Source organism: Cnephaeus nilssonii, assembly GCF_951640355.1.
Source record: "Cnephaeus nilssonii genome assembly, chromosome: 9".
NCBI lineage: Eukaryota > Metazoa > Chordata > Mammalia > Chiroptera > Vespertilionidae > Cnephaeus > Cnephaeus nilssonii.
The window spans coordinates 66,087,643-66,115,143 of NC_137080.1; the positions used below are offsets into that span (position 1 = coordinate 66,087,643).

Here is a 27,501-nt window from a genome sequence, read left to right on the forward strand (position 1 = left end):
GCTACAAGCTTAGAGCCTTTTCAAATTTGGGGGGGAGAGGGAGGTGTTGTTCCCACAAAGCCCTTACATACACATAGGTGTCTGGATTCCCACAAATATGTTGGAGCTTTCTAATGATTTCTATGAACATTTACTTTGAAAAATTTTTTATCATCTTCTCACTTGCCCGAGTTGTTAAGTGTTGTCTTGGGCAGCTGCAATGTTACACAATCATGGTTATTTTCATCAAATGCCAGGGGAAATGCTGTCCTTACTGAAAAGCTCTGAGTTAGGTCAAATAAAGATAATCCCTATGAGAAGTTACTTTCCAAGGAACTACCAGTCAGGTAAAATAATGAAAGTTCTCTAGAAATGGGGTTCTTATTTACCTCATACCCATTCTTCCTTCTCCAATGGTTGCTAGGCTGCTAGCTTGCACTTGAGATTATAAAACTGTTGTTTTTCAAGCCCACCATTATGTAGGGGATAGAGGAATGTAAATAGGACAAGTTAAATGCCAGAAAGCTTGCTTAGTTAATTTCCAGAGTTCTGGTTTTGGGCTTTTTTGCCTGTATTATCATTGTTTTTATGAATAAGTGCATTTTCTAAGCTCTTTACTTTGCCATTCCTGCTGACTTCATCAGTAATACCTATTTGGACCTTTTAGTTTAGCCCAACTACAAGTTGCTTGCAGCCAAGAGAGCGATTGAGTGAACACCTCTTGAAGCAGAACATGTAGATGAATCCTATTCATACTTTTGACGCACGTCATCATGAGAAATAATACATTGTTGTTTTAAATCACTGTTTTGCAGTAGTTTGTTGCAAAGCAAAAAATAATGAAAACATCTTTCTCCTCACTTTCTACTTAAGATTATATCTATATAAGCACCTGTCACATCTTAGCAAGATATTGCAAATTCTTCAAAGGCAAAAACAACATTAAATCTCTCTTTGTATCAACCACAAAACCTAAGTGCAATGCCAACAGGACACTCTATAACTATTTGTGAAATGAATGACTGATGCAGCAAATAAAACCGATGACAATATAATTAATTTTGATATGATTCTACAATATCACATAAATAAAACTTAATATAGGTATTTTTCAATAATTTAAATTCTCATTCAAAAATTGAAAATACTTATATCACATGAAAAGATTCTTCTGTGACAAAATATAATAAAGCAAAATATTAATAATGTTAATACATAATATAGTGTTAAGATTATACATTGAAATAAATTTAGTAATGTTTAAAGAAAAATTAACTCTTCTTAGCCTGTTTATAATGGATAAAAATCTTTATAATTACTATACTTCCCTTTCAGGAATTCGTAATCTGTTTTCAAGGCCAAATTGATTTTGCTTGCCAAGACTGTAATTTTTGAAGAAAAATTTCTGTTTTAAAAATAATGTTACAAAATATATCTGCTCTTACAGACTATGTTTCTAATTTATACCACGCAAGAACAAACACTTACGGTGACAGAAAGATTCTCTAGGTCTTGCCAAAGTTCCTATTATAAAAAAAGGCCATATTGGATTACTGGTCTGTTACCAGAGAGATATAATGACAGCTTGCTATGTCTAAGATATCCAGGCTTGAATATTTTTCAATGGAGTGTAATTTCCTATAAGAAATTCTATCCATTGCTTATTCAGTGATACTCCCATTAACAAAAATATTGTTGATCTGTATTTGCCAAACTCATTCATATATATATTCGGGTAGAAATTCTCAATGAAATAGTTTCTCCCTTCCCTTCCACTTTATACACTGCCAATGGAAAATTCATCCATGTAAATTCATATTAATATATATTTGAAGGGCTCAGAGCTTTGTGAAATTTAAGTGCAATTAAATTTTTCCCATTGTCTATTTTTCTTGTCATTAATCAAAGTCACCTAAATATTTGGTGAGGTATACCAAATTAACAAAATGTTTACTCTAAAATTGATTTTTTAAATGGGACTAATTAAACTCATAGAGAGCCAAACTCCAGACATACCAAGTTATACAACGGTGCCAAAAAAAATGCCACCTGTGGAATCCTCTTTACATTACCCTGAGAAGGCTAGTCCAATCTGGAGTGTCTTTGAAGGCTTGTAATTTACACACTTTAAACTTCTTTGAATTTGTAAATTATATAAATGTTGAAAATACGTAGTTTTCACCTGCTCTCTAATGTTCTCTGTGTATAGCAGCACTCTGTTTAATCATAAAGGAGAAGAAAACACTATTAAACTGCAGGGGAAGTGGCAGAAGATCGAAATGGGACTCCCTACAATGACCAGCTATGGTGGAAGGCCATGTCCAGACCTGACAATCAGTACCAGTGAGACGCTGACCCCAATAAAAAGTTGATGGCATAAAGACCTTAAAGTCACAATGCTTCCCCTCTTGGTGTTAAAATTAAGAGAGATTTTTATTTTCTTCTTTATATTTTCTCTATTTTCAAATTCTTGCAATTTGCATAAATTGTACTAATTGTCTTTTAAAAAACACTACTAACCTTTAAAATGACCTATTAATTAATCATATTCTCCCAGGACAATCATGAGGAAGAATTAACACTAAAATATTATTTTTGCTATTATGAGTAAAAAAAAAATCGTAAAAGTCTATAACTCCCAACTTATTGTCTTCATAATGCATAAGTCATAAGACATTAAGACAAGATGATAAAAACTTCAAATGAAAATACACTTTTCCTAATATCTTCTCCATTTACTCCAAACAGAATATCTGACTACAAAGTATTAGTACTTGTATTTATGGAGTTGGATAAAAATTAACATCTTATTAACCATGAATAAATTCACTGTATAGGATTTTAAGAATGGGTTACATTTGTAAATAGCACATTAACTACATTCTCTAGATTTTTCTTTCTCACTTGACTAATGAAAAATCCTTTCCTGGTCAAAATTTATTTAAAATCATTAGGAATCAAAGTGAAATGATGATGTCTAAAAGGTATCTATATAACATGAAAGATGTTGGCATGAGATGGAGGAAGCATACACTCTGTGCATGTATAATTGTTATTAAGTAGGATTCTACAACTGTTGTCTTTTGTATATATGGTTACAAATTCAGAGATACCGACATTCTCCCTAATTATGAAGTACTTTGACTGTCAAGCCAAAACAGCTAATATTCTACTATTAGAACTTTTTTCCACCCTGGAAAATGCTTGTGTTTATAAAATAAAAGCTCTGTTACCATTAAAAATTAAAATAGTCGCTGGAAACCAGTCACACATTACTAACAAATTGTCTAGTCATTAATTCCCACCACAGAGAGCCCAGAACTGGGATCTACAGGGACTGTCACAAAGCAAGGAAGTTTAAATGGGGAAAGGGTAGAGAGAGAAATAAATCCAGAGCAGGAAATACACCTGAGTTAGCCAGACCCAGGGGAGATGCCATTGTTGTGAGCCCTGGGTGACAAAAGGGTCACCTTGAGCCAGTGGAAGCATGGGAGGAAAGTTCCTGAAAAAAGGAGGTGAGGCCAAAGGGGAGATGTAACCAAGAGAAACCTTGACTATTGTCCTTGCCTGTGCTGTGGACTCACATATCTAAGTCTCCACTTGGCATCTCCACTTGGATATTAAAGGCACCTTTTAATAATTGAAATTGAACTTATTGTTTTCTATCAAATACATCCCTTTATGAGGATTCCACATCTTAATAAAAGACACGGCCATTCACCTAGGTGCTCCAGACAAACACCTAAAAGTCATTCTTGGTTCTTGCCTTTATTACCCTCCATGCCATACAATTTATTGGCAATTCTTACGGTTTGTATCAATATCATAGATCCTGATTCTGCCCACGTCTCTTCAGTTCCACTATCGCTCCCTAACCCATGGTGCCACCATTCTTGGGACCCCTGTTATAGTGTGCTCTCCCTCTTTTTCCTCCCTTAAAGTCTACCCTGCACAGAGCAGCTAGAATGAGCTTTTAAAATGTAAAGCGGACAAGGTCCCTTCCTTACTTATAACCTTCCTACAGTGTCCGCTGGGTCCTATAATAAAAGGCACATGCCGGATCATGGCTCACAGAGCCTAATGTGCTCTGACTCCTGCCTTCCTCTGACACATCATCTCCTATTTCCGTCTTGGTGTGGCACCCACACTCCAGTTACAATGACCTGATTTTGGTTCCTTGAACACACCAGGTTCATTGAGGTCTTAGGCTTTTACACTTCCTGTTTCCTCTCCTGGGATGGCCATTCCCAGAAGTCTTCACTTAGATGGGTCTCCTCACTACTCAGGTCTTTAAGGTCACTTCCTCTGAAAGGTCTACAGTTGTCCTCACCTCAGTCAGTACCTAGCACCTTGTTTTATTTGATTCATAGGCTTAAACCTACTCAACATGTTTTTTACATGTACTGGTTTATACATGTATTGCCTGTCTCCAGCAACTACATGTGATGTCCATGAAAACAGGAACTCTGCCAGTGGTCGGCAAACTCATTAGTCAACAGAGCCAAATATCAACAGTACAACGATTGAAATTTCTTTTGAGAGCCAAATTTTTAAAACTTAAACTTCTTCTAACGCCACTTCTTCAAAATAGACTCGCGCAGGCTGTGGTATTTTGTGGAAGAGCCACACTCAAGGGGCCAAAGAGCCGCATGTGGCTCGTGAGCCGCAGTTTGCCGACCACAGCTCTAGACCAGTGGTTCTCAACCTTTCTAATGTCGTGACCCTTTAATACAGTTCCTCATGTTGTGGTGACCCCCAACCATAAAATTATTTTCGTTGCTACTTCATAACTGTAATTTTGCTACTGTTATGAGTCGTAATGTAAATATCTGTGTTTTCCGATGGTCTTAGGTGACCCTGCTAGTGGTTCTCAACCTGTGGGTAATGACCCACAGGTTGAGAAACGCTGCTCTAGACTAACACTGGGCATATAAGAAGTACTCATAACAATTTATTCCATTCATGGAAAATCCATAATGATGCCTATGAGCAGTCATAATAAGTCCCAAACACTTGTATCCCATATAAAATATGTTAGCTTGCATCATGCCTTAAAGTTAAGACCTCATGAGGCTGTGCTTCATCACACTCAACAGGAAACAGCAGAAGGAAAAACCAAGCCCTATGGGGTTCTATAGCAGGGTAATAAAAAAGCTGACACAAAACAAGTCTGGGAACAAACACAGTCAGTATTCTTACTTTCAAACAAAAGTTGAAAGTCTCTACAAAATGGACTAGCTGCCCCAGGAAGACTTCACCAAAAGTGTGCTTTGGCGGAATTCTCCAGTCCTCGGAAATGTTTCAAGACACCCCACATAATAGTTCCCTGTAGTTCTACACTCCTAAGGCTGAAAGGAACCTTAATAGTGATTTAGATCAACCATCTTACTTCATAAAAGAGAAATTAAAGTCACAGTTGTCAAATAACTGCTCCAGCATCACTTCACCAGACAGAGGTCAGGATGGGACATGATCTCTTAACTCCTAATTCCAAGGTCAGTTTTTTCTGGTATATCAAGTTACTTGCATCCTCTGGGTTAAGAATAAATTTCCCTCATTTTTTTCCAACCGGACTTAAAAGTAATGTTTTTGGGACTATAAAGGAGAAAATCAATCTACTTTTCTGAGTATTGGGTGGAGTAGGGGGGAGGTAAATAAATATAAAACATTAATTTCAAGAAATGAATAATCAAAATGTTTACAATCATACTGTAATAGTAACAACAATAAATCATATTTTGGGCTCTGAGCAAAGTATGCATTGTGACATTTGCAAATCCTAGGTGACCAGTGGCCCTGAGGGATAGATTCTTACAGTTCCTTCCCCTAATGATACTTTGAGCACAGATCAGGAAGTATCGCAAACCACACAGTAATATCTTTAAAATAGGGATGCTGTCTGCTGGGTTTTAGGAAAGATATGCATGCTACAGAAGGTGATTACCAATCAGGAATATTTTCTACATATTCCTTAGAGGTCATTTCTCAGAAAGATTAGGATTTCTCACCAAGCATTTTTTTTTAAATGAGTGCAGTTTTCAGGAAGTAGTGAGAATTATGAAAACAGTTTATATACCAATAACCATGTAATGTGAAGAAAAGTTTGAAGTATTCTGATAAAAATTGCCTCTGTGTTTATCCTACTGGTGAGAAGCAATATATCAGGAAGAACATCAATAGAATGGTAATCTAACTAAAAAGACAAGTGATTCCTTAAAATGTGAAAATCAGCATCACAAATGTGACTATTTCAAATGATTGTGGAAAGAAAGAGAACCCTTAGCACTGAGGCTACATTAATATTTTCCTGGCATAGGAATCAGTGTTAGCTTCCATTCCATTCATCCCCTGAAGTGTGAAGTCAATGCCTAACACAGTTAGCTAGTCACAACGCTAAGTTAATGAAGGTGAAGTGTCTGGTCTCTCAGGGACAGAAGGATGTTAACTGAACAAATAATGGGCATTCCTGGCTGTCCCAATTAATGACCAACCAAGTAGAACTGCCTTAGAGGGTCAACTGCTTGCTCATACTCCCTTCCAGATGGGGAGCAGTGCAAGCATGGCAAAGCCACGAAAAACCACAAATGTTAAAAAATAATTCACTCTTTTAAAGTACATGCAAGTACTTATTAAAAAGTTGTTTTATGGAGAGATGAAATCAAGGAGTAGATTTATTCTCCACAACTAGGCCCTGGTGGTTTGCTGACAAGAAAAATAAAGACCATAATGAAGCTCATACATTTCTTGATTTCTTAATATCTCTCTATATATAAAAGCCTAAGCGACCGTCCAACTGTTCAACCATCTGACCAGTAGCTATGATGCGCAATGACCACCAGGAGGCAGACACTTCGACCAGTAGCTATGATGCACACTGACCACCAGGGGGCAGACGCTCAATGCAGGAGCTGCCAAGCTGCAGTGACTTGGCAGCTGCAGTTCTCATGTGACGTACCCAGAACCAGAGAGGAGGAAGCCTGATTCCGGGGTGCATCACCCGAGAACCATCCTCTCGCAATCTGGGACCCCTCAGGGGATGTAGGAGATCTGGTTTCGGCCTGATCCCCACAGGCCAGGTCAAGGGACCCCACTGGTGCACGAATCCATGCACCGGGCCTCTAGTATTAAATAATTGGTAATTTCATTATACAGTAAATTCAATTTGATGTATTTATTCCACATTTCTAAAAGAAGCATAGTTTGTAATGTGGCAAGTAACATGCCTGTCTCATGCATAGGAAATATAAAGAATAAAACCAAACTACATCATGAGAGGATAAGGAAGAAACACCCAGGACTACCAGTTTCTTTTTTATTCTTTTACCTAACTAAGTAATAAGGAATGTGTTGCAAGGAGTGAAATGTGTAAAAAAAAATATGTCTAAACTTTCACAATGTTAGTTCTCATAAACTGAAAAGCAAGAGGACACAATTAATGTAGAGAAATTTCATTTTGTAAATTGTGTTCCAAAAATCAAGTGTAATATACTAGTACATTTATTAAACAAAGTGTTTAAATAGTTTACGTACTAATTATAATGGTTCCAGAGGTAATTCTTCAAATAGCTCATAGCATAAGCCTTGAAACAAGGCCTTTTTTTAAAAGTGTTATTTCGGTAGAGCCGAACTGAGTTTTCCAGATCATATTTAGCAAGCCTAACGTGTTTTTTTTTTTTTTACTTTGAAAATTAAATAAAAAATTCTATTTTTAAATATCAAGAATTGGCTTCCAAATTAATTATTCCATTCTAAATAAGCGTGAAGCTGGGTTTATGAAGAACTTCCGTATTTACAAGTATCAATGGGGCCTTTGACTTGCTGAATATCTTCCAGGAAGAGAAATAAGATACAAGTTACATTTCCTGAGAGTGAAGTGAGAGATGCTTGGAGTTTATAGTAAGTCATTTCTTTCCCAGCTGACATCCACCATCACCTGTCACGTTACGAGCAATTTGGCTAGCAGGAGGGTTTGTCTGAAATGCCTTCCCTGCAAGCTGGGTGATGATGTTTGAGTTCCACAGCCCCAGAGACTCTGAAATCTTAGCCCTTTTGTGTTTGCTGAGGGGATACTGACAGATACATCGTTAATGGGAAAACAAAGTTTGGACGACTCTCTCATAATCTTTCGCCTGTTATGATTAGCACTAGTTCACTGTGACATTGCAAATGACTTCCCATTGAAAACAAGCCTTACTTCTAGATAGCATTCAGGTAATAAAAATCGAGGATGGGTACACAAAGGCACTTCAGAGCAACTTTTAGGTCATTTCATTGGACTCAGGACAGGGGTCACTGGTAACTTTGAAAGAGAAATTTCCAGTGTTCAAGAAGTCAGATATGAGCAAGTTAAGAGATGTGTGTGTGTGTGTGAGGAAGTAACATTGGTCAGTAACATTATTCCTTTGGAAAGTTTGGGAGTAAAAGGGACTGTCAAGGGGAAATGCTTGGGATAGGGGAGGGTTAAGTATATATTTGTAGACGAGGAGGGCAGGATACTGTGGAGAGGGGCATGGAAAACAGAAGAGCAAAGGGGATCATGGGTTCATCAATGTCTTAGAGAAGGTTGGCTAGGAGAAATTAAGAGCACACATGAAGGGGTTAATCTTTGAAAACAGGAGGGTCGCCTGGAGATAGGACAGCTGAAGCTAAGAAATTCTGTGGTAGAGAGCAGAAGTTGGATGGTTTAAATAAGAGGAATAGCTTGGGCATAAAACATCTGGTCAATTCAATCTCCTATTCAACCAACAAGATGTTAATTCTACAAGGCACTATCTCAGTTATACATATTAATTAAAAATTTTACCCAACCTGTGATTGCTTTCAAGTTACATAGACATAGCCATGGTGAGTGGAATTATTAAAGTCAATTATTTGAAATTTTTTAAAATTTAAAATTATAAGAATTTCACCTAATCTGGAACAAATGCATTATAGAAATATAAGTGCTTGCTAAAATGAGGCAATGGACAAGATATTCCAAGCTTATATGAGTCAATGAAATAACAAAAGCAGCTCTTTGGCTGTCAAGCTTATTTTCTGATTAGCCTTTGTGGCTAAGTTGAAAAAATTAAAATTATAATAAAGCTTATCATTGAAATCATAATTGTATCTTACTGATTCTGTACCTAATAATAAGAATTAGACTACTCAATGTTATTTTATGAAACAAGGACTCCTATCAATCTACAAAAACATCTGTAGAATTATTATAAAGTTATACTTAAGAATTAGTAGAACAAAACATTATCATACTACAGTCTATTCTCTGGCTAGTTCATAAATTTGTCATGCTTACACTTAGATTTAGAACCATTATAAAAGCAATACATTTGCAACTGTCAAAGGCTAATAACTAATTAATTCTCATAGTATTTCTATAGGCCAAATAAGATTAGAGATGACTGCAGTATGTTCCTCCATGCTTTATTTCTTTTGTAAACTCTGAAAACCCTCAGTGCACACTCCATAGATGCATGTAACCTCCACCCAAGCAAAAGCTCTGCTGTCCCTTATAAGATTTGATTCATTGGATAAAAAAATTAGTGAAAAAAAGAAAACAAATCTACACATAATCTGATAGTAGATTAATCAATGCCTGTCAAGACCCAAGTAATTACCAAAATAGAATAACTTAATTGTATTACTTTATGATGATATTTACATTATTACTACTCCTAAGTAGTACATTTAACTGGTATCTTGCTACTCTCAAGATAAATGGCATAAGGACATTTTAAGAAGAGATAATTTACATGTAGTTAGCCATAATAAAATAGGCATAAACTCTACAGATCTGCTATACCTATAATAAACAATAATATATTGTACAATTAAAAGTTTGTTAAGATGGTAGATATGTTAAACGATCTTTCAGAAATAAAACAAAATAACAGAATAAAATAAATTTGGTATGTTATAGAATCTACATACATATGATCAATTACTGATACTTTTTCCTTTTTCCCAAGCAATCTTGAATTATATGAAATCTGAAGAAGGAAAATCACAGCTTTGATGACTATAATAGTAAATTTTCCCAAAATTGGTAAATGGAAATACTAAACTGATAATATTTCATATAATATTACAGTTTAGCAGTGTTTGAGGAGGTCATTGAGAGAATGTGATCTCGGTTTAATCTGGAAGCTGGACCTGGCAATCAGAGGTTTCCATCCTTCTGCCACCATTCTTACAGGAGGTCCTCGAATAATGTCATTTCATTCATTATAACATTGATGAGGGGGAAAAAATCTATTCCTGGGAAGGGCCCCTGTCTGTGGGAGTTTGCATGTTCTCCCCATGTCTGTGTGGGTTTCCTCTGGTCACTCCAATTTCCTCCCACATCCCAAAGATGTGCGCATGAGGTGAACTGGCCTATCTGTACTATCCCAGTCTGAGTGAGTGTGGGTGTGGGTGTGGTGTGAGTGTGGGAGAGTGCTCTGCAATGGAAGAATTTCTGTCCAGGGTAGATCCCACTTTGCATCCTGAGCTGCCAGCATAGGCCCCAGCTACCCACACCCTTAAAACTGGAATTATCAGGTTGGAAAGCAATTATCTTACTTGTTTTTATGAATCTTTCTTAAATGTATATGCAGTTCACATTTAGTTCAATGTTTAACATTATAATTGGTTTGAATGTTTATTTAGAAGTTTGATGATTTGTGACCAAAACTATGTCATAGGAACTTAACTCTAGTTTATATCAACCAGACAATGGTAAAACTGGCTTGGCTATACATTGCTTAGCTTAAAGTTACAGTTTCCAAGACCCTACCGATGATGTTAAGTGAGGAGTTACTGTATATACTTTTATGATACTGGCTGACAGATCGACTCGTTTTGTGGATGCCCAAAACAAACCTCATATGTAAGTACCCTTGCTTATTAAACCTGCCACCTGCCAGTCCAGGCTGGTCTGCCTCTTTCTTGGGTCTCTCCTTGCCTTCCACGTTTTGGGGGCAGTTTCAGATTTTACCCGGGGAATTTCCAATGTTGAAAACCAACAAGTAGACATTTCTCTATACAAAACAATTTGTTATTAAAATACTAGAGACCCAGTGCACGAATGTCGTGCACTGGGGGAGGGGGAATCCCTCAGCCCGGCCTGTGCCCTCTCACAGTCCAGAACCCCTTGGGGGATGTCCGACTGCCAGCTTAGGCCTGTTTGCAGGCTGGTGGACATCCCCTGAGGGGTCCTTAGCGCCGCTGCGGAGGCGGGAGAGGCTTCTACCACCGCCACTGTGCTCTCCAGCCATGAGCCTGGCTTCTGGATGAGCAGTGCTCCCCCTGTGGGAGTGCACTGACCACCAGGAGGCATCTCTTGCATTGAGTGTCTGCCCCCTGGTGGTCAGTGCGCATCATAGCGACTGGTCGTTCTGCCGTTCAGTTGATTTGCATATTAGCCTTTTTATTATATAGGATGTTAACATCTCTGAATTTTCTGGAGAAAAGATAGGTTCTTGTGATATGTTCTTATGATGAAGAAGAATATATTTTCATACATTTTAAAACTCTGTATAACAATATTCTTAAAATTCTGTTCTATCTAATCTAATATATATAACTTAACTAAATTGTGCTTTTTAAAGAATTTAGTAAATGTGAACTTATCAGGCTTTTTTTTCTTTCATCTTAAGAATGTATGACTTAATGACCCACCTCACATTTTTGGTATGCCCAACTATAATTAAGGAAATACAGTGATGATTTAAGAGTTTATATGTAACAGTCAGTCAATCCTCTCTATAAAATGGTAATATGCAAATTAACCATCACTCCGCTACATAAGCCACGCCCATCAGCCAAGCCACGCCAATCAGCCAATCAGGGCGAGTATGCAAATTAACCCCAATCCAAGATGGCTACAGCCACAGAGAGCAAGGTTTCCCAGGTAACAGAGGAAGCCAAGCTTTCCATAGCCGTTGCAGGCCTAAGCCTCCACTCAAGCTACAAAGTTTCAATTATAGAAGGTAAACAAATTCAAACAAATGGCGGCAGAATGGAGCTTGAGAGAGGCCAGGGTTGCCGGCGGCAACAGGGGAAGCAAAGCTTTCCGCACACCCTGGCCGGGCGCACCCGCTTAAGGCAACAAAGTTTCAATTGTAGAAGGTGAATTAACTGCCACAGAAATGGCTGCCGGAGCCCCAGGCTTGGCTCCGCTCCAGGCTACAAAGTTTCAATTGTAGAAGGAAAATAAATTCCAGATACCAGGGCCTCCCTTTGGGTTGCCAGGGGGCGTGGCCGGCCTGCAAACCACCACAGGCCCCTCGCTCAGGCCGCCCCACACCCCAAGGGAACCCCCACCCTTATCTGTGACACCCTTCAGGGCAAACCAGCTGGCCCCCACCCGTGCACCAGGCCTCTATCCTATCTAATAAAAGAATAATATACAGATTGATCATCACTGCAACACACAATATAGCTGCCCCCATGCGGTCAAAGATCCTGCCCCCATGTGGACACAAGATGGCCACCACAAGATGGCCAGCAGGAGAGGGCAGTTGGGAGGCACCCGGCCTGCAAGGGAGGGCAGTTGCGAGGGACCAGGCTTGCAAGGGAGGGCAGTTGGAGGTGATCAACCCTGCAGGAGAGGGCAGTTAGGGGTGACCAGGCTGGCAGAGGAGGGAAGTTGGGGGCAAACAGGCTGGCAGGGGAGCAGTTAAGCATCAACCAGGCTGGCAGCAGAGTGGTTAGGGGTGATCAGGCTGGCAGGCAGAAGCGGTTAGGGGCAATCAGGAAGGCAGGCAGGCAAGCAGTTGGGAGCCAGCAGTCCTGGATTGTGAGAGGTATGTCCGACTGCCCGTTTAGGCCCAATCCCACCAGGATCGGGCCTAAACGGGCAGTCGGACATCCCTCCAGGAGTCCCAGATTGGAGAGGGTACAGGCTGGGCTGAGGGACAACCCCCTGCCGTGCACGAATTTCGTGCACCGGGCTTCTAGTCTCATATAAGTAGCTGGACAGCTTTTGAACTGAGTTGCATTTCCTTATATGGGAAACTCTATCTATAAGATAATAGCATGTCCCAAATGAAAACCCAAGGGGTGTACAAACAGTCATTCTTTATAGTTTAATGGAATTGTGAAGCAATCCTCCTGAAATATTCAGCAACTAGAAGCTTCAGGATCACAATTTTGAGTTTTGGAATTTAAGTGGTTTTGATAACTTGGAGAGGTTCCAAATGAGAGCAATAAAAATGGAACCTGGGTTAGAAAACAGGCCCTTAAGAGGGAAGGGATGAAACTTAAAAATCATCCTGTGTATGATGCTTAAGAAAGGTTAGCCTTTATGAGTCCCATAGCCCATGCTTGAATGATAGAAGAAAACACATCTCAGTTTCTTTTGAGTCAAGGCAAGAGTGAAGTATAGCTTTTCTTGCACTGTGAATCACTCCAGCGGGGTCCAGAAGGCAAGACTAGACCCACATTCTTTCAATAATGTCATCCCAGAGCCTAGGAAAGTGCCCAGTCCATACTGATGTTCAATAAAGATTACAGAATCAAAGGATGAGCTCTAGACTAGACTCCATTCATTTCAGTGACTTATTGAATGCTACCTCTTACTCACCCTTCAACAAAAGAGAAACATTTCAGGAACTCCTAATACATACATAGTAATCTACAGATTTTACTTGATATGTTTTTAGTTTGAAAAACTTACTAAATGCTTTTAAACTTAAAAGAATTATAAAATCATGTCTAATGCTACTGAAGATATTGGGCAATATGCGGAATAGATGGATAAAACAAAGATGGAGCATAATTAGATGTATATGTCAATATCTCTAAAAATGAACTAGGAATTCCACTTTGAAAAATAAATCCTATGGAAATAATCCTAAACACAGAGAGAAACAACTTTCCTATATGTTGAAGTGTTATTTATAATAAAAGTTATGAGGCAGCTTAAAGGTTCAGGTAGAAAAGGTGAATCCTTCAACAGCAGCAAAGATGGGGCACAGATTATGCTGCAGTACCCATAGCAGTTTTCCCCCATTCAGTATTGTTTACAAGTGGGGGGGAGGGGGGCTCGCAGTGATGTAGCTCTTTCCCCTCTTTTTGGTCTTTGCTTTTGTTCACTAAACCTAGTTCACAGGACCTTTCAAATACAGACACTCGCCTGTGGCTCAGGTGCAGGTGGAGGTGTGGACTTTTGGAGTCTGGGGAGAGGATAGGGTTGGGGAAAGATGGCTGTGAATCTGGCGCTGAGTTATACCTGACATGCTGGACCTAGGCAGCCATTTTCTCCTAAAGAGATAGCCCCTCCCTTCAGTCTCCAGGCAACCAATACAGTCACACCCAGACTACACCCTGAGTGGCACAAAGGATACAAAAAAAAAAATCTGAATAGTCCCTGAGAGCCCTCAGGGCCTGGCCTAAAGAGAGGCCTTCAGTACCAGCAACAGGAAACTGAGAAGCGGCAGACAGAAGAGTGGGATCTTAAACCAGCCAAAGGAGCGACACTTCACTTTTTCATTTTTATTTTATTATTTCGTTATTTATTTTTTATTTTCCTTTTGTTTCTTTATTTTCTATTTCTTTTTGCAGTATTTTTCATCATTCTAATTTTTTTTATTTTATCCTACTTTTTAATTATTTTTTTTCAATTTTTATTTTTTTCCTTCTATTTCTTCTTATCCACTCATCCTCTTTCTACTTCCTCTATACTGAACTGAGTTCCTCCCCATATTCATCCAATTCCTTAACCTTACTTTCTGTATGTAAGATTCTGCCCCATCCTCTTTATTGGGTATTTGGTGTTTGTATGTTTTGGTTTATCTGTTTGTTCTCTAGTGTTTTCTCCCCACATATATATTTTTTTCCATTTTCTTCTTTTATACCATTTTTTTTCTCTCTTCGATATCATTTGTGCTCTCTTTTCTCTCCCCTAATTATATTTTCTCTGGTGGTCACTTATATCGGGGTTATCAGTGTCCTGAGTACATTCGTGTTTTGTTCCCTTTGTGTCATGTCTTGTTGAGATGAATTTTATCCTGTTTGGCCAATGTGGTAGAGAGGAGCCACATAACCAGACACCCGGAGAGGAGACTCCATCCATGAACAGGTCAATAACACTCCAGACCCAACTATAGAGGCATGAAAAAGGTGTCAGTGAGGGAGAGAGCGTGAGTGAGTGAAGGAGCAAAAGAGGAGTGTGTGGACATGTGGGGTGTGTGTGTGTGTGTGTGAGTGAAGCACAGTTAGATCTTGCAGGACCTTCGGGGGAAGGCTGACTGGGCTTGCATAACCAGGCAGCCTCTGCTGCCATTGCAAACAGTACCAGAGCAGCCAGCTCTTCCACAGAGGCTGCTCTTCTTTGAAGGGGAGAGCTGCTGTGACTGGGAGCCCAGCCTCACCTCCAACCAGAGTGCCCTCAAATAACACCCAGGACTCTACAGCCACCCCCGTCAGAGACCTGATACCTCGGCTGTGATCCCACAGTCACCAAGACTCCAGCCACCCAGGTGTGAGCTCCTGTGAGTTCTGAAGTGCACTCCCCTCTGGCCAGCCCAACACTTTAGCCCAGGGCACTGTGACCATGCGAGCAGCAGCCACGTGAACAGCCCACCCCCATCCGAGGAGCAGCAGCCCTGCAAGCAGCCTACCCCAGTCTAAGGAGCGGCAGCATCATGCGGCCTGCCCCCATCTGAGGAGCAGCAATCCCGTGAACGAACTGCCCATGTCCAAGGAGAGGCAGCCCCATGCAGTCCACCCCTGCCTGAAGAGCAGCAGCTGCAAGAGCAGCCCACCAACGTCCAAGGAGCGGTAGCACCGCACAGCCCGCCCCCAACCAATGAGCAGCAACCACACGCAGCCCACACCCGTCTGAGGAGCAGCAGCTGCATGAGCAGCCTACCCCCATTCGAGAAGCAGCAGCTTCAAGAGCAGCCCACCCCCATCCGAGGAGCAGCAGCTGCGCAAAGAGCCAGCCCCCACCAGCCAGAGGATCCACCACTGCTGAGGAGCAGCCACTGCCACCCTAGGAGCAGCCCTTGCACGACTGGACACCTAAATCCTTTGGTGAGAGCAAAAATGGGGAGACAAAGAAACCCCCAAAAGAAAGAAAAGAGAATCACCAGAAAAGCAGCTAAGTGAAATGGAGGCATGCAATATGTCAGAAAAAGAATTTTCAGAATAAGGGTCATACAGTTCATAAACCGATGGATGAAAAAATCAATAACTTATGTAAGAATCAAGAAGAAATAAAGAGTGATGTAGCTGCAATAAAAAACACCATGGAAAGTTTCAACAGTAGACTAGGAGAAGTGAAGGACCAAACTGACAAATCAGAAGACAGGGAAGCAAAACACACCCAAACTGAACTGCAATTGGAGAAAAAAATTAAAAGACAGGAGGAGAGCCTAAGGGAGCTTTGGGACAACATGAAACAAAGCAACATACAAATAATAGGGGTGCTGGAATGACAGGAAAAGGAACAAGGGTTAGAAAACCTATTTGAAGAAATAATGTCAGAAAACATCTCTGATGTGGAGAAAAGTCACACAAGCACAGAGAGTCCCAAAAAAGATGAACCCAAAAAGACCCACACCAAGACACGTTGTAATTAAGATGGCAAACATTCAGGAAAAAGAGAGAATTTTAAAGGCTGCAGGAGAGACAGAAAGTTATGTACAAGGGATCTCCCATTAGATTATTAAATGATTTCTCAACAGAAACACATCAGGCCAGAAAGGAATTGAAGGAAATTTTAAAAGTGATGCAAAGCAAGGGACTGAATCCAAGAATACTCTATCCAGCAAGGCTATCATTCAAAATTGAAGGGGAAATAAGGAGCTTCACAGACAAAAAAAGGCTAAGGGAGTTTATCACTACCAAGCCAGCAATGCAAGAAACACTAAAGGGACTGGTGTAAAAAGAAGAAATAAAAAGGGAAGAAGGAACACAGGCACAAAAAATAAAAATGGATACAAACAAGTACCTATCAATAATAACTTTAAACGTAAATGGACTAAATGCTCCAATCAAAAGACATTGAGTGGCTGAATGTATAAAAAAAATGACCCATATATATGCTGTCTACAAGAGACCCACTTCAGAACAAGGGACTCACACAGACTGAAAGTGAAGGGATGGAAAAATACCTTTCAGGCAAATGGAAATGAAAAAAAAAAGCTGGGGTAGCAATACTTATATCTGAAAAATAGACCTCAAAGTGAAGGCCATAACAAGAGATAAGGAAGTCCACTTCATAATACTAAAGGGATCGATACAACAAGAGGATATAGACCTGGTAAACATATATGCACCCAATGCAGGAGCACCCAAATACATAAAAAAAAAAAAAAAAAAAAAAAAAAAAAAAAAAAAAAAAAACTCCTGGAAGATATCAAGGGGGAGATTGACAACAATATAATCATATTATATTGTAGGGGACTTTAATACCCCGCTGACATCACTGGATATATCCTCTAGACAAAACATCAGCAAAGAACAAGCAATCCTAAATGACTCACTAGATCAGATGGACTTAACTGACATCTTCAGAACATTCCACCCCAAAGCCATGGAATATATGTTCTTCTCAAGTACACATGGGACATTTTCAAAGAGAGACCACGTATTGGGTCACAGGCAAAGTCTCTCCAAATTCAAGAAGTCTGAAATCATATCAAGTATCTTCTCAGACCACAATGGCATAATATTACAAATAAACTACAATAAAAACAATCAAAAAATTCAAACACTTGGAAGCAGAATAGCATGCTATAAAACAATGATTGGGTTAGCAAAGAGATCAAAGAAGAAATTAAAAACATCCTAGAAAGAAATGACAATGAAAACACAAAAATCCAAAATCTATGGGACACAGTGAAAGCAGTCCTAAGAGGGAAGTTTATAGCTCTACAGGCCTACCTCAAAAATAAAGAAAATATGGTAATAAATCATATAACTCTACAACTTAAAAAATTAGAAAGAGAGCAATAAGAAAAGCCCAGAGTGAGCAGAAGGAAGGATATAATAAAGAACAGTGCAGAAATAAATGACACAGAGACAAAAACAACAACAAAACAAAACAAAAACAATACAAAAGATCAATAAAACTAAGAGCTGGTATTTTGAAAGGATAAACAAGATTGATGAACTTCTAGCCAGGCTCACCAAGAAGCAAAGAGAGAGGACCCAAATAAACAAAATCAGAAATGAAAGAGGTGAAATAACAACAGACCCTACCGAAATACAAAGGATTGTTAAAAAATACTATGAACAACTCTATTCCAACAAAGCCACATGCAGTTTGCCGCTCTCTTGACTAATGAGTTTGCCGACCACTGACCTAGACTCTCAATTCTAATAATTACAGGCTGTTGTTGTTCCTTGTGAGTAAGCCCCTAGACAATCTAGAGGAAATGGACATATTCCTAGAAAAATACAATCTTCCAAAACTCAATCAGGAAGAATCTAAAAATCTCAATGGGCCAATAACTATGGAGGGAATTGAAGCAGTCATCAAAAAGCTTCCAGCAAACAAAAACCCAGGATCAGATGCTTCATAGGGGAGTTTTACCAAACATTCAAGGAAGAACTAAAACCTATCCTCCTCAGACTATGCCAAAAAATTCAAGAGGAAGGAACACTTCCAAGCTCATTCCATGAAGCCAGCATTACCCTAATACCAAAACCAAATAAAGACAACACAATGAAAGAGAATTACAGTCCAATATCCCTCATGAACATAGATGCTAAAATCCTCAACAAATTTCTAGCAAATCTGATCCAGCATTACATCAGAAAGATCATACACCATGACCAAGTGGAATTTATCCTGGGGATGCAAGGATGATACAATATCCGCAAATCAATAAATGTGATACATCACATAAACAAATTGAGAGATAAAAATCACATAGTCATATCAATTGATGCAGAAAAAGCATTTGACAAAATCCAACACTCTTTCTTGATAAAAAACCCTCAGCAAAATGGGAATAAAGGGATCATACCTCAACATAATAAAAGCCTTATATGACAAACCTACAGCCAACATCACACTCAGTGGGCAAAAACTAAAACCATTTCCCCTAAGAATAGGAACAAGCAGGGATGCCTACTTTCACTACTCCTGTTCGACATAGTACTGGAAGTGCTAGCCATAGCAATTAGACAAGAAGAAGAAATAAAAGGTATCCAAATTGGAAAAGACAACATAAAACTGTCATTATTCACAGATGACATGATACTGTACATAGAAAACCCTAAAGACTCCATAAAAAATTATTAGATTTAATAAATGAATTCGGCAATGTAGCAGGATACAAAATTAATGCCAAGAAATCTATGGCATTTGTATACACCAATAGTGAACTTACAGAAAGAGAGATTTAAAAAACAATCCCATTTACCATCACACCAAAAAAATTAAGATACCTAGTAATAAACTAAGGAGGTAAAAGACCTGTACTCAGAAAACTACAGGACACCGAAAAAAGAGATAGAGGAAGACATAAACAGATGGCAGAACATACCATGTTCATGGATTTGTAGAATCGACATCATTAAAATGTCTATACTACTCAAAGCAATCTATAGATTCAATGTACTTTCCATTAAATTACCAACGGCATATTTCACAGACTTAGAACAAACTCTCCAAAAATTCATCTGGAATGAAAAAGACCCCAAATAGCTTCAGCAATCCTGAGAAAGAAGAACAAAGTAGGAGGGATCTCAGTACCAGATATCAAGCTGTATTACAAAGCCACTGTTCTCAAAACTGCCTGGTGCTGGCACAAGAACAGACATATAGACCAATGGAATAGAATAGAGAACCCAGAAATCTACCCAAACCACTATGCTCAATTAATATTTGACAAAAGAGGCAAGAACATACAATGGAGTCAAGACAGTCTCTTCAATAAATGGTGTTGGGAAAATTGGACAGATACATGCAAAAAAAATGAAACTAGACCACCAACTTACACTATACACAAAAATAAACTCAAAATGGATAAAGGACTTAAACATAAGATGGGAAACCATAAAAATATTAGAGGAATCCACAGGCAGCAAAATCTCAGACATATGCCAAAGCAGTATCTTCACTGATACAGGTCTTAGGGCAATGGAAACTAAAGAGAAAATAAACAAATGGGACTACATCAAAATAAAAAGCTTCTGTACAGCAAAAGAAACCATTAACAAAACAACAAGAAAGCCCACTACATGAAAGAACATATTTGCCAATGTTATCACCGATAAGAGTTTAATCTTTAATATCTACAGGGAACTCATACAACTTAACAAAAGGAAGATAAACAACCCAATCAAAAAATGGGCAACGGACCTAAATAGATAGTTTTTGAAAGAGGACATACAGAAGGCCAAGAGACATATGAAAACATGCTCAAAGTCACTAATCATCCAAGAGATGCAAATCAAAATGACAATGTGGTACCATCTCACACCTTTCAGAATGGCTATCATCAACAAATGACAAGTGCTGGAGAAGATGCGGAGAGAAAGGAACCCTCGTGCACTGCTGGTGGGAATGCAGACTGGTACAGCCACTGTGGAGAACAGTATGGAGTTTCCTCAAAAAAACTAAAAATAGAACTTCCATTTGACCCAGTGATCCCACTTCTAGGAATATATCCCAAGAAACTAGAAACACCAATCAGAAAGGATATATGCACCCCTATGTTCATAGCAGACAATTTGCCATAGCTAAGATTTGGAAACAGCCTAAGTGTCCATCAGCAGATGAGTGGATTAAAAACCTGTAGTACATCTACACAATGGAATACTATGCTGTAGTAAAAAAGAAGAAGCCCTAGCTGGTTTGGCTCAGTGGATAGAGCATTGGCCTGCAGACTGAAGGGTCCAAGGTTCGATTCCGGCCAAGGGCACATGCCTGGGTTGCAGGCTTGATCCCCAGTAGGGGGCGGGCAGGAGGCAGCTGATCAATGATTCTCTCTCATCATTGATGTTTATATCTCTCTCTCCCTCTCCTTTTGTCTCTGAAATCAAAAATATATTTTAGAAAACAAAACAAAAAAGTAGAAATCCTTACCATTTGCAATAGCATGGATGGAACTGGAGAGCATTATGCTAAGCAAAATAAGCCAGTCAGAGAAAGATAAATATCACATGATCTCACTCATTTGTGGAATATAATGAACAACATAAACTGATGGACAAAAACAGATCCAGAGACAGAGAAGCATGGATCAGACCGTCAAACCTCATAGGGAAGGTAGGGGAGGGTGGGGCTAAGGGGGAGAGGTAAACCAAAGGACTTGTATGCATGCATATAAGCCTAACCAATGGACACAGACACCAGGGGGTGAGGGCATGAGTGGGGTGGTGGCGGGGGGGGTAATGGGGGGATAATTACACATATGTAATACCTTAATCAATAAAGAAAAAATATTAAAGAAAAGAAATTGTGATAAGATGATCATAACTGACTAAAAAAGAAACTCTAAGCAAGAAGTCAGAATAAAATAAAAATCAATAACCAGGAAAAAAAATAAGATAAAGTGCAAATGAGACTATCTTCTACCCGCTCTTTTTTTACCATGTAAAGCTGTGAAACTGAATAGCCCTTGCTTTCAGAAAGCAACCCCCAATTTTGTGAAAGACAGAGAGATGCCTCTTCCCTGGAGATATAGCAAAAGCTAAGGGACCATATCTGTGAATTATGCCACTGTGTCTAGCTCATAAAATCTTATTAAAATCAATATGTGTTGGTTATTTTTTCACACATAAGCTCATTTCCCCATTCTTAGGAACTGTTTCAGCTGCAAAAACCAACACGTTATTCACTGGAATCATCCTAAACCAGAGAAGCTAAAGATGTGAAACACATATGAGCATTCCCTTCTCCCCTCTTTTTGCCAATGGATCATAGCACTCTCACCCCCTGAATCCCAAATGGACTCGGAATCTTTCTCAATACAGTATTCCAGATAGGTATCAATCATAGAACCTGAGAGAGAAGGCTCTTTACCACCCTTGAATTCAATGATAAATCAGGACATTGCCTTCCCTGGTGCATTTACAATTGATTGATTTCCCCCATTGGCTAGTCAAAATAGGGTGTGCAAGTTGCCCCTTCAGAATCACCAGTGTATCGAAATTCAACATTCATCAACTCTTCTAAAATATTCAACTACTAAGACATTTTTATTTAAAACGTGTTTCTATAGAAGCAACAAAAAACTGTAAGGACTATATTATACTGAGAAAATAAGGTGTTCCACATGTTTTGTGTATATTTTATCTCAAAACTTCAAAATTTTGCCCTGGTAAATGCTAAAACACAATTTAAAGATAATCAGAATATGATAATCTATGGTATAGCTCTCTTTCAATATGTATAGAAATAATGAATTATTTATTTCACATAACAAGGGATATTGGTAGATACAAGAAGTCAAGGAATTGTTTTCTTAAAAGATAATTCTAGGAAACTAGGCAGCATGTACCCAGAATCTTTAAAACACCCAAATACATACCGTTTGCTATCCCAAGGAATACTGAAGAAATGGACATGAATTTAAAATAAAACCAAGCACATAAAGTCCCTCAGATGTTCCCTGAGCCCATGCCACCCTGAAGTGTATAACATTTATTTGAAGGGCCCTTGCAAGAGCAGCCTGTGGTATCTCCACATTAAGCTAGGCTTAAGGTACCAAGTGTGCCCAACAGGTAGGTATCTGACCAACACACTCAGTAGATCCCTCCCCTCATAATTCTCACCTGGAAGATAAAAACAAGCTCAGGCACAGAATGAAGCCCCATTTTTCATATAAGATAGCATCTGACTTTTCCCATGCTAATTCTGCAAGGCAGCTTATTTACAAATATATAAATAGCTGCAACGTTACTCCAGTCTCATTGAAAAATCAAAATGGCATCATGCAAGAGAAGCATCCTAGCATACTTGGCTCAGTGAGTGAAATTAAGTGGAGATGTGCCAAGCTACTTGACACTTGCTAGTCAGCTTAACCAGATACCCTCCAGTTTCCTGTAGTGGAGGTACCAGGGCTCTGCTGTGCAGAGTCAGAGAATTCACTTTCGCTGATTGCCCAGGGATCGCACAGTGATTCAGAGCCAAAGTGGGAAAATAAATTTCTAGTTGTACCTAATATTTATTATCACACCTATTCAAAGAGAAATGGCATTGCCTAAACGGGGCAGCAAAATTTCCAATATAACTACTTACAATTAGCTAAGTTTTCCTATGTACAGGCTCCATGAATTTTAAAAAGATTTATCACTCCAAATCCTTTAATCACTTAGCCAAAACTTCAGGGGTTTAAATCATTAAGAAGTGGGCATCAAAGAAAATACATCTTAATTTTTGGAAAGAATTTATTGACTTTCTTAAATTCATTAATTAAATTTACCTACTAGTAAAGAAATACCTTTCTCTATATGTGAAATATATATGAGATACATATTAACTTGACTTCACTGCATATGACTGTCCAATTATGAAACTGCCTTGCCCTGAGGATTTCATGCCTACATGTGAAACTACCTAAAATCCACTCACAATAGTTACATCTGCTGAAGTGCCCCACCTGACGATCACTCATTATACCCCTCAGTATCAAATTACTCTCTTCCTTTACACTCTTATTTTTTATTAATTAATAAGCAATTTACTTCTAATGAACCATATCATTAAACTAAAAGTATCTAAATTATCACAAAATAGAAGGCCTAAAAGAGATTTTTCTCAAAAAAAAAAAGCAAGCTAAAAACATGGTTTATATGGAGCATCGGAGGATAGGCAATAAAATGAGAATTCAAATGCTGAGAGTCTCAACAACCCTGTTTGGTAACTTAAATATTAGGCTACTCAACAGGACGTGAAAACATTCATATATGCTTTCACACAAGAAAAGCTATGCTGCATTTTAAACCAAAAATAATTTTGATGCCTTTTCATTGCAGTGTATTCATATACTAAAATGTTCATCTTGGACTACAGGACTAAATATCATGACCATATATGCCAGATCTGCCTTTCTGGTGGCTCAAGCTTTCTGAATTGCTATTTATCCACCCTCCAGTGACATATAGCCAACCATATGAGGAATTAATTATTACCCTAAATAGTTGCTGACCAATTGTCAGTATTTCAATGGTAAGTTACTTTTTTTTTAATCCCAAGTTTATCAGAAAAAAAGAATAGTAAAAATAAGAAAGGAAACCTTTGGTAAAACCATTTTGAAATGAAACAAGTATCAAGACCAAAAATAAAACTGAAAAACAGTTTTTCTCTACTATTTCCTCCACACAACATATAAAATAAATATCTAAGGGCCACATTCTTTTATTTTAATTTATCATGAAACGTATGTATATGCATAAAACATATAGAAATAAATATAATAAATCTAAGCTTTTTGTCTCCAACTCTAAATTGTGCCTTACATTTATATTTTAAAATCTCATGTTGGTCATGTCTACTTTAAATGAAAATATTCCTTCAAGAAGCAAACTTATTTGCTAGTCTCTAAAGATTATGCCACTATCTGTATGTGTAAGTGGTATTTACACCATAGAGCAAGATCAGATTGCAAAGACTATTAAAAACAACAGATTTATAAACAGAACATTTATCACAGCATTCAAGTGAGTATGACAGTAGTTCAATGTTTTATTTTTTAACAAATTATTTGGGACCCCATTAGAAAATAGTTTATGTGGTATAATTTAAATATAAAGAAAAATTATTTTACTTACATGGTATCTCTAATAAGAAGTGCACTTCCCAATTTGAAACAGGTTTTATCACCTTCACAAAATGCATGTCGCAAAGAGAAGCTCTCTCCTAGATCAAAACCTGTAAGATGTGACAAATGATTTAATCCAGCAGTTTTATTAAATTTAGTAAACTCAAAACGATATTGATTTTTAAATAAGATTTTTTCATTGTCCTTATCTATGCACTGATTTATTTTAACTAAAGTCCTGCTGTTTGGGATTAGCAAAATTTCTTTATTTCATTTTTTCTCTTTTTGGGATGTAGAAGAATAAAATATGTTTCAAGAGACTAAAATATCAATTTTCTTTGACCCAAGGAATTATCCTAAGTAAATAATCAGAATAGTTCATTGTAGCAGTTCTGATAACTAAAGACAGAAAGTCAGTTAAGTAAAAGTTATTACCACCATTCAACTGAAAACTAAGCAGCCTTTTAAAAAATATAATACTTTAGAAAAATACATATTGATGTGGGGAAATGTAGAGAGATCTTCTTTCTCATATTTTTCTTCAAAATTTCTACAATGTATACAACTTCTATAATCTATATATATAAAAGGCTAAAAAGCCTAAGCCACCGGCCAACCTTCTGGTAGCTATGATGTGCAATGACCACAAGGGGGCAGACGTTCCAACTAGTAGCTATGATGTGCAATGACCACCAGGGGGTAGATGCTCAACACAGGAGCTGCCGAACTGCAGTGACTTGGCAGCTGCGATTCTCGGGTGATGTACCCAGAACCAGAGAGGAGGGAGTCCCATTCCAGGGTGCATCACCGGAGAATGCCTTCTCGCAATCTGGGACCCCTCGGGGATGTCAGGGAGCCGGTTTCGGCCCAATCCCCACAGTTCAGGCCGAGGGACCCCACCGGTGCTCAAATCCATGCACTGGGCCTCTATCTCTCTCTATATAAAAGGCTAAGTGACCGACTGACTGTCTGACCGTCTGGTGCATATGATGCGCAATGTTGACTTGCGCATGCATGATACATATAAAGCTGTCACTGGCGCCAATTGCACGTGACCAACCAGCTGGTACATATGACGAGCACTGGCAATCCTATCCTAGATAATAAGAGCCTAATATGCAAATAGACCAAATGGCGGAACGACCAGTAGCTATGATGCGCACTGACCACCAGGGGGCAGATGCGCAATGCAGGAGCTGCCCCAGCCCGCAGGCCCCAGGCCAGCCAAGGCAGGTGCCAGCAAGGAGGCCCCTGATTGCCCTGCCAGTTGCCCCACAGATCATCCCTGATCACTGGCCAGGCCTAGGGACCCTACCCATTCACGAATTTCGTGCATCAGGCCTCTAGTCTTAAATAACCTTTTTTCTCCAAAAGGTTGAGTTGTTGTTGGTCTTAAAACAATACAGAAATCTGTTTTTAGCATATTTTCTACATCATCCATCTTCTTTGCTTTTCATTTTTTATACTGATGTCACCATCTTAAATTATAATGTCAAGGAATTACCTACACTATATTTCATATTTGGTGATAATTTGACACAGCATGTGTCTTTGTAAAGGATTATAATGCTTACCTGAAACTTCAAGTTTATCTCTGTTGTCTTGGAAAAACTGATGTCCCTCTGTTCTCAGCATAGCACATTGTTTTTCTATTAAAAAGAAAAAGTAGTAAGGATTTCCTATCAACTTTTTCAAATAAATTTGAATCACACAATATAACCAGAAACTTAAAAATGGGAATAAGTTAAACCAATTTATTAAATCTCTTTAAAATGAGGATAAGAAAATTACCTACCTAATAATGTGTTTGTGAAGATTACATGTAGTTATTTATGTATGTGAAGTGCTCAGAACAGTACCTGGTACGCAGTAAATGGTTGTTAGTGTTAGCTATTATCACTATTATTACTATTATTATTATTATTCCAACATTCTAATTGTTGCTATATACTTGACATTAGGAAATTAGCTGGCTTTAGCATCATCAAATTTTCATATTCAAAGTACATTCCAATATTAAAACAAGTAAACTACCATTATGTTTCTTTTCTTTTCTTTTTTCCATCACCATTTATCCCTCTATGTCCTCCTCCACCTCCACCCACCACCTCCACCTCCACCACCACAATCACCACACTGTTTATTTCAACATGACTTTAATTCAGATTTTGGTGTCAGGTGACATTAAACTTTAAAACAGAAGGGGACTAATATGGACAGATTGAGTGTCCAAAATTCATATGTTGAGGCATTAATCCATAATGTAATAGTATTTGGAGGTAGGGCCTTAGGAGGAAATCAATTTTGGGTGAGATCATAGCAGTGGGGCCCCCATGATGGGATTGGTGTCCTTCTTTATCAGGGGATGGAGAGACAGGAGCTCTTTCTCTCTCTGCCATGTGAGGAAAGCAGAAAGAGGACCCTCACCAGAACTTCACTTCTCTAGTGCCCTGACTTTGGACCTCCCAGCCTCCAGAACTGCGTGAAATATGTGTTTGATGTTTAAGTCCCCCAGTCTAATAGCACCATGGTATTGCTGACTAAGGCAGCAACATACATAGAAGTTATTAAAATAAAATTAAAAAGCAAGAGTGAAGTCCTTGCCCAGCTGGCATGGCTCAGTGGTTGAGCATCAACCTATGAACCGGGAGATCACAGTTCAATTCCCAGTCAAAGCACATTCCCTGGATGCAGACTCAGTCCCCAGCAGTGAGTGTGCAGGAGGCAGCTGATCAATGATTCTCTCTCTTCATTGATGTTTCTATTTCTCTCTCCCTCTCCATTCCTCTCTGAAATCAATAATTGTATATATTGGATG

The 27,501-nt window shown here is 38.6% G+C and overlaps 1 protein-coding gene across 1 annotated transcript in view; it reads right to left on the bottom strand.

The window, feature by feature from the left end:
• COL19A1 (collagen type XIX alpha 1 chain) overlaps positions 1-27,501 on the bottom strand; it is a 316,298-nt gene that overhangs the window by 267,026 nt on the left and 21,771 nt on the right. Inside the window, 2 exon segments of the mRNA XM_079780963.1 lie at positions 24,694-24,793; positions 26,258-26,332. Coding sequence (XP_079637089.1) covers positions 24,694-24,793; positions 26,258-26,332 — 175 coding nt within the window.